We start from the raw sequence: 8,880 nt of genomic DNA on the forward strand, positions 1-8,880 counted from the left end.
TAAATTAAGCAACAAATACCTCTTACTCACATATACAACACATATAACAACAAATTCATCACGTATCACCAAAATCATCCCATACCACCAAAAACAACACTTACCACCAAAAGCAACACATCTCAAAAAGCATCACATATCACCAAAAACAATATATATCCCCAAAAACGTCCTATAAAGGTATGAGTCTCTACGTGCATCCTATCCCAAGGGAACTACCCAATTCCCTACTCGTGTGCCAACATTATTGAGTGTTCTAAGTGACTCATGACTTCCATCCGAAACACCCATTTCGCTACTCTGACTCTACCAAACACAAGTATTTAGCGGTGTCATTCAAAAATTGGTACCAACGGTGTTGTACATCCATAACACATCTCAATCCAACGTGATATTTGTACTGGTCTACACCACTCCAGTCCACGAACATGTAGTGACAAAGTACATGTACTATGTGTCCCGAGATCTTCTAGAAAGTCTGGAAATGCATCCATTCACTTGACAACGGAGACTTTAGCTAATCTAAAACCAACAAATAACAAATAGCAAAACCACTCACATAAACCATTGTGTAATTGTATCATCTTCGTATTCTATATACACACGAGTTCACCAACTCAAAGTATTATAAATAGCCTTTACAAAAGATAAAAGAATAATATATCATTTACCTCTTTGTGCAAATTCAAATGTATATAATTAAAGATTTACAAAAACATGCCAAGAATCATAAAATAACACGTGATTCATACACACTATCCAAAATTCCAAATCTTACCTTGTAGAACCAATAAATCGAGGCCGAAGTCCTGTAACAAAACAAGGCTGTGTCAACTTCGCATAAACACCATCTTTCATCGCCGCAAGCGAATCATGAGTCCCTTGCTCCACAATTTGACCACCATTGACAACCAAAATCTTATCAACTCGTTTCATCATCGCCGCCCTTCTCGCAACCAAAATCGTCGTTTTACTTCCGATCAAAAGCGTATCAAGAGCCTCCTGCACCACACGTCTCGATTCATGTTCAATCGTCCCATCAGCTTCATCAAGCAACAAAATCGGCGCGTTTTTCAACACCACACGCGCAATCGCAATTCTCAGTTTCTGTCCTGGTGTTAACTCCACGCCACCGGGACCCACCGGAGTGTCGTATCCGTTCGGCAAACTGCTTATGAAATGGTGGGCGTTTGCGATTCTTGCCGCCTCTTTGATTTCAGTTTCGCTCGCATTACGTCTCGCGTAGGTTATGTTTTGTTTAATCGTCGTCGCGAAGATTACCGGTTCTTGTTGGACAAACCCTAGCTGGTTCCTTAGCCATCGTAGATTGAATTTTCTCAAATCTTCTCCATCTAGAAGAATCTCCCCGGAAATCGGATTGTAGAATCTTAAAATCAGAGAAAGTATCGTGCTTTTACCGGAGCCGGAAACTCCGACTACACCCACCGTATGTCCGCCGTCGATTTTCACGGTAAAATCTCTCAACACCATGATTTCCGGACTATTTGGGTAACAGAAATCGACATTTTTAAACTCGATCGTCCCGTACGCACTAACTGGTTTAAGTGCAGAAGCTTTATCAATCTCAGAAACATGATCGATGATCTTAAAAACCCTAGTGAGAGTTTTTCGTGTCTTGTGTATGTTAAACGCGAGCCCAAATGGTTCCACTAGTGCGAATGTTGCAAACGAGAGAACGATGTATTCTCTAAGAGCTGTTGGAAGATCGATGTTCCCGTTTTTTACAGAAACACAAGTGTACCAAAGTAGAACAGAATTGCAGGCGAAGAGGATGAATCTTGAAAACCCAAACATGAATCCTACAGACATTCCATGATAGAAAGTTTTTCTGTAAACTTTCTTTAGGTATAAACTGTAAAGTCTTGATGCTTCGTTTCCAGCTGAATACGCCATGAAAGTCGAGATGTTTCCTACTACATCTTGCAGAACCATGGATGCTTTCTTGTGAAGCTTCTCTATGCTACGTGAGAATCCAAAAATCCATGTTTTCTGAGAAGTTAAGATCAATTGTTTTAAAAGCGATAAAAAGGTGAAGATAAATTGTGAATAGTGAAAAAAAAAGTCAAAAACCTGTGCAGATGCAGAGAGTGTGAGAAATGGTATGGTGGTCAACGCCACCATGGTCAACCTCCATTCGAGAGTCAACCCAATAATTACAGCAGTAAAAGCAGCGAAAAAGTCTTGGGCGAGAATAGGAAGCTGATCAGTGAAAGCAGCACGAACATACGTGGCATCATTAGCCAAGTGTGTCAACAACTTGTCACTATTATTCTCTTCTTTATCAAACCATCCTACTTCACTCTCAACCATGGCTGAAAACATCATTCTTCTAATTCTTTCTGTTATTTTTTCTCCCACAATTCCGAAGTAAAAATGTTGCAAAATTGTGGCTACTAAAATAACGATAGCCATACATGCGATTATCAAGCACCATTTGTTAACTTCAATTTGAATGTTATGGCTTTTATCAGCTTTATAATATGCGGTCACTATCAACCCAACAATGTAAGCAAGAATAGGTCTAAAAGATCCATAAATTGAAGCCCCTACACTTCCCAAAACTGCATACATCCACTCTGGTAAACTCAGCTTCATAACTCTTGTTAAAGATGGTGAATGTTGATATTTACTGTTGTCTTTCTCTTTTAACTGAGGGACATTATCATCTATCCTTTCATTGTGATTCTTACTTGGTAATCTACAAAATATAAAAAAATCATAAACATTGCTATTGTTAATTTCTTGCATTTTTGTGAAAGAATATTATACCTTTCAGGAAGTTTGACTACTTGTTCACATTTAAGAAGCTCATAATAAACACCACGTGTGTTAATCAGTTCATCATGTGTACCCATCTCAACACATTGACCACTTTCCACAACAGCAATAAAGTCAGCATCTTTTACAAGACTTAATCTCCGAGCGATCATGACCGTTGATCTCCCAAGTGTAATCATCCTTAAAACTTCATGAACACCATTTTCTGCTTCCAAATCAAGATTGCTTGTAACTTCATCAAGCAATAGAATTGGAGGGTTTGAAAGAACAGCTCTAGCAATAGAAATTTTAATCTTGTGTTCATCTGTGAATTCTAAACCAAGTTTATCCACGTGGGTTTCATATCCATTTTGAAGGGAGGTTATGAATGTATGCACATGTGCTAATTTTGCAGCTTTTTTGATCTGTTCTGAAGTAATGTCAGGGCGTCCATATGCAATGTTTTCTGCTATGCTTAAAGATACTAAAGCTGGTTCTTTTGTAACAAGTCCTATTTGGCGTCTCAACCATTCTAGCTTTAGGGTTTTAGTGTTTACTCCATCCAAAAGAACAGAACCTGTTCCCATATAACGATGATGACAAATATTAGAACTGAAAACAGAAAGAGTAAATTAGAATTAGGGTTCATGTGATTTCTATTTTTTATTAGTTGTAGTCCTTATTTCAAGTTTTCATATCAATTTGGTCACTAGAAATTTTGTCCTTATTTCAATGAGCATATGGATTTTGTTCTTTATCGAGTAAATCACATTTTCGACACTATATCTGTTTTTCAATTTTTGTTCTCAAAAGTTTTCTCTTGCAATTTAGTCCTTGTTTAAGGTTTTTGTAACATTTTTGGTCCTTGTTTCAAGTAAAATGACTGTTTTTTTTAACCAAAGTTGCAAAAATCAGCAATGGTTAGGGACCAAAAATGTACTTTACTCTTCATTCTAGGACCAAAATCAAAATAAAACCTTGTAAGGGGGACCAAAACTGAAAAAGATTTCAATTTTGGACTAAACAAAGTAAAACTCAGATAGTACAGACACTATTTTTGTAATACAATTAAAAAAAATCAAGATTGTAACAGCTGAATGTAAAACCCATGTAGAGTCAGAATCATGTTTACCCAAAGTTGGATCATAATGCCTTTCCAAAAGAGGAATTAAGCTGCTTTTTCCTGATCCACTTCTTCCCACAAGTGCCACAGTTTTCTTGGCAGGGATAGTAAGGTAAATTCCATTCAATATAGAAATCCCAGGACAAGAAGGGTAGCTGAAATAAACATTCCTAAACTCAATCTTTCCTTGAACAGAAACTAAACTATTTCCATCTGAATCATCATCATCTGTACAAGTAGACCCCGCATGTCTTATAACCTCATACAGTCTGTATGCAGCTATACGCCCTTCCTCAAATGAACACAAATTCCTAGACGCCTGATTCAACCCACTACAACATAACATCAGTAAACAAAATGACAATAATACCCTTTTCCAAGAACTTAAAAAGAAAAAGATGCTTGCTTACAGGCCACTTAAAATTATAGCGAAAATGGATGTCACGATTTCAGCACCTGTGCATTTTCCAGTTGTGACTAAAAACCTTCCAACCCAAAGTTGTAAAGCACAAGAACACATTCCAAATCCATATGTGAATCCAAATCCAAGCCCTTGAACAAGGCTTATTATGATCCCATATTTTAATGTATCCTGAAGAGAAGACGCGTAAGAATGCTTGGCTAATGCTTCATTTGTGAATGCATATAGTGTCCTAATGTTTAATAGTGCCTGAAAAAGTATTAAGTTGTTATCAACCTTTCTTTTTATTCCATATGTGAAAACCCACAAAAGATTTACATATTTACACACCTCTTTAGCAACACTTGCAGCATGATCATTAGCATCTTGAAGGTTTTCTTGAAACCTATAGAAAAATACATTTGAAATTCTACCTGCAGCAATGATTATTGGGCCTGTTGCTAATGCTACAAATGCAATCTGCCAGCAGTTTAGAAATGCAATGATAAGTCCACCCAAGCATGTTGCTATGTGCTGAATGTAATTCCCAACCTGATTAAATTTTGTTCTTTAAATTAAATATGGAAAAACCAGAAGTGATTATGAACAAATATGAGAGAAAATCTTTATACCTTTTCACCAATAACGGATTGGATGACTTGAACATCAGTCAAGATTTCGTTGACTATGTCCCCATTGTTTCCATACGTATCGAAAAAGGTCATGTTTTGGTTTAATATAACCTGAACATATTTGGTCCTAATTACAGCAGTTTGTCTTTCAGCAGTAAGAATCCAACACCAAACCTCTGTAAGATGAAGGTAAATCAAAAGATTCATATGGTATTTAGTAAATTTTAAAATGTAATAAACTTTTATCTTACCAATCCATCCAGCAGTAAAAACAGTTAAGCCTATATACACGATATACAGAGCATACTGCATATTGAAAAACAACAAACAGTTCGTGAGAAATTCTGAAAGAAATTAGAGAATTCGAATAGAATATGACACTGAGTACCTGGGAAAAATGGTCGAACAGTTGATCTGCATTATTACGTAAGCTCAATAAATGAATAATCTTTCCAAATAAATGTAAAAACACTACGAGGGATGCACCATGAACAACAGCACCCAGCGAACCCAACAAAATCAGAAGAAAATCAAGCCCGTCTGCACAGGCAAACAATGCCAGAAATGGTACAGCCGATGGCGGAATCACTTCCTCCTCCTCCTCCTCGATATGATCATTCCCTCCATTAAACTTCCGGCGACTGGTGGTTGTATCCAAGTAAGGCAACGGGGAGTCCGGAACTTCGGGCTTCTCCAACACCGGCGTCAGGGGCTGGGGCTCAACACCTTCCGGCGGAGTCCAGAACATTGTTCAGAATGGAAGCTCGATTGGGTGGTGTGTAGAAAGTAATTTGAAAAATGTAATGATTGAAATAGGGAGATATCGATTCTTAGAAGAAATAATCAGAGGTTAGGAGATATAAACATGAAATGTGGAATCAAGAGGTTTGACTGATTGTTTGTAGTTTGGATTCTTGATTCCGTTTACTGTATGTGTATGCATGGGTTTTCTCCCTCTAGTTTCCCGCCACCATATTTTGGTTGTCACTCTCGTAAGCGTTAAAGCAGAGGAAAGAAACGGTTAGTTTTTACCTTTTAGCCAATCAAGTTCTCCTGTAAAAGTAATTAATTATCCAAAGATTTTATTAGTTACCAGGTGTATTATATTAGTTTATTTTAAAGGAAATTCTAAATATTTAAGAAATTTGAATTTATAAGAAAAAATAAAAAAAAAATATTGAATTATTAAAATTAAATTGTTTTGTATTTTTTTAAATTAAACAAACCATTTAGATAAATAAAGGGTTTAGGTCATTTTTGGTCACTTAACTTTTGGTTTTGTGTTTATTTAGTCACTTAACTATTTTTAAGTTTTAAAAGGTTATCAATTTTTTTACCTTGTGCTCATTTAGTCACTTAACTTTTGGTTTGGTCACATTTAGTCACTTAACTTTTAGATTTGTGCTCATTTGGTCACCTAACTTTTAAAATTTTGCTCATTTAGTCACAAAACTTTCAAAGAAATTTAAAAGTTTAGTGACTAAATGAACATAATTTTAAAAGTTAGGTGACTAAATGTGACCAAACTAAAAGTTAAGTGACTAAATGAGCACAAAGACAAAAGTTTGATGACCTTTTAAAACTTAAAAAGAGTTAAATGACCAAATGAGTACAAAACCAAAAGTTAAGTGACCAAAAATGACCTAAACCCATAAATAAACAAAGAAAACTAATTAAACTTTAATTTAGAAAATTTGAAAATTGAAGAAAGTCAATTAATGAAAATAATATGTATTTATTATTACATTTATTGTAATTATTACATTTAAATATTATGTGGAAATTAATAAAATAAAAAAAAAACCGCAAAATGTCATGTGGAAAAAAAAATTAATTGAAAATAACCATAAAATGACATATGACCAAATCAATGAGAGTGTGACATCTGTCAAAAAGTTTTTTATTTATTAGGGAGGATTTGAGTAAAAAAAAAAAACAAATTTAACTAATCCAATAAGTCTTTATGCAAGATTTAGACAAAAGAATTAGGTTTTTACATAAATAGCCAATAATTTTGTGGAAATTATCATATGGGCTGTGAAATTGACTTCATAAGCACCACATGGTCATGTAGGGTCAGGGGATGTTTTTGACATCCTTATTATAGGCATAATTCCAATAAGATTGATTTCCATTCAGACCATACTAAAATCTAACATAAATTCTATTTGCACAACAATATTAACACATAAACATAAAGATGTCATTATTATATACAAACAAACGAGAAACACCAACAAGATCTGTTACATCATAATTATCAACTATCTTTGATAAAATTATGCACCCCATGACGTTGGTAATAAAAATTGGAGTGCCTATCTACTACATCCATCTTGGTTACCATCAAATGAATCGACACATAATAATCTATATCTGCTAGCAAATTTATAACCTAGTCCCTCCATTATGATGTTATGCACTACATCACATCACCTTCCTATGCCATGATCCTGTGGTTTGCAAAAGAACTTTAAATATATCACACGTTGATTTTTTTTTTGAATAATTTCTGAAAATTGTATTTCAAGAAATTCAAAACTAAATAGTATAATATGTAGTATGTACACTGTGCTTACAAAAACTTTCAATTATAGGACAAAAACATCACAGGATCAAAGAATGTCGAAGTCGGTCGTGTTCCGTTTTTTAATGTTGACATAAATATCTTGTCAACATAAAGAATTAAGGACAGAAATCTAGAAACTAGTTCATGTTCCAAACTACATTTGTCAGAAAAAGAAGTCGGCAAAATGATATGTAATTTGAAAACGTAAATTGATGGTCACATAAACAAATTGCAAGAAAGAATACCAAATCCATGTCATCTTAAACTTACCTCACAAATTATAATCTGTAACAAACTAACATCACATTCACCAATCGAATTTTTGAAATTACTAGACATATGAAAAACATTTCAGTGATCATCGATCCAATTAATATGTAATAAAGTCCCTAATCTCTATTAATTACAGTTTAAAAGTTAAATATCTACATTTTATCTGAAAATAAATCAAGAAAACACAAGTCTCTTCTAAGTAGTAAGTAGACAAGTATTGGAAATGTCAATTGGCTGGCAATTGGCATAGACCATCTATGGAAAAGTTGAAAATCAGGAATAAACAAAACTTATTTATGCTTACTCTTGTCCCTAAAAACACCTATCTGTCCATATATTATTTTAAGAAAGAAGATTATAATTTTATAAATTGGAGGCAAGATTCGCCCAACAATAACAAATAACAATCCTGTTATCCAAACTTGATAAAACTATAAAAGGTACTAAAAACAACTATCTATCTAATTCTAAACACTTTTTTACAAAATAATAATAATAATAATTTCAGTTTGTAATGATATAATTATGAAAATATGAGGCAAGATTTACCCAAAAATTGAAAATAATGATCTTTTTCCCATCTTTTTATCTAAAACTCATTTTAAGTCTAATCTATGGTTTAGTTGTTTTTAAATAAATAGCTGATAAATTAGACAACATTGTGGCTGTAGTTTAGTGGTAAGAATTCCACGTTGTGGCCGTGGAGACCTGGGCTCGAATCCCAGCAGCCACACTCTATTTTTGCTTAATTTCAGGTTTATTTTTTTTGCTTTACAACTTATTTTATGACGTCTAAATGGTATTTTTAAACTCTTTTTAACTAATAGCCAATGATTTTGTTACATATCTAATATTACTATTTTATTAGATTACTAGTTTATAACCCGTGAAACCACGGCTACAAAATTAATTAAACTTTAATAGTTAGAACACAAAATTATTAATCAATTATAATCGTTAATTTAAATAAATATGTGAAATTATATCACGTTATAATTTGTATTAATTTTATTTTAATTTTTATTGCATTGTAATTAATTTATTGTAATTAAAGTGAAAATTTTAAAATTTAAAATAGATAATTAATAGGTTGACAAGTGACATG

General features: G+C 33.7%; 1 protein-coding gene and 1 non-coding gene across 2 annotated transcripts; one reads left to right on the top strand and one right to left on the bottom strand.

Annotated features, from left to right (window-relative positions):
- Nucleotides 1-648: 648 nt before the first annotated feature.
- LOC145066273 (ABC transporter B family member 20-like) lies at nucleotides 649-5,265 on the bottom strand. Its single transcript, XM_079013481.1, has 5 exons — nucleotides 4,934-5,265; nucleotides 4,312-4,853; nucleotides 3,911-4,233; nucleotides 2,791-3,355; nucleotides 649-2,719 (listed from the first exon to the last, which is right to left on the bottom strand). The coding sequence occupies exons 1-5, from the start codon at nucleotides 5,243-5,245 to the stop codon at nucleotides 775-777; spliced, it is 3,687 nt and encodes a 1,228-aa protein (XP_078869607.1). The 5' UTR covers nucleotides 5,246-5,265; the 3' UTR covers nucleotides 649-774.
- A 3,171-nt stretch (nucleotides 5,266-8,436) lies between these two features.
- On the top strand, nucleotides 8,437-8,508 carry TRNAH-GUG (transfer RNA histidin (anticodon GUG)). Its single transcript has one exon. It is a non-coding gene; the product is annotated as a tRNA-His (tRNA).
- Nucleotides 8,509-8,880: the final 372 nt, after the last annotated feature.

The sequence above is a fragment of the Lactuca serriola genome, chromosome 8, assembly GCF_051521515.1.
Source record: "Lactuca serriola cultivar US96UC23 chromosome 8, Lser_US96UC23_V15, whole genome shotgun sequence".
Lineage (NCBI taxonomy): Eukaryota > Viridiplantae > Streptophyta > Magnoliopsida > Asterales > Asteraceae > Lactuca > Lactuca serriola.

Coding starts and splice junctions, on each gene's coding strand:
- LOC145066273 (XM_079013481.1), bottom strand. CDS start 5,245: ATGCAGTATGCTCTGTATATCGTGTATATAGGCTTAACTGTTTTTACT. Junction 4,234..4,311: donor GCTATAATTTTAAGTGGCCT/GTAAGCAAGCAT, acceptor GTTATGTTGTAG/TGGGTTGAATCAGGCGTCTA. Junction 3,356..3,910: donor GCATTATGATCCAACTTTGG/GTAAACATGATT, acceptor ATATGGGAACAG/GTTCTGTTCTTTTGGATGGA.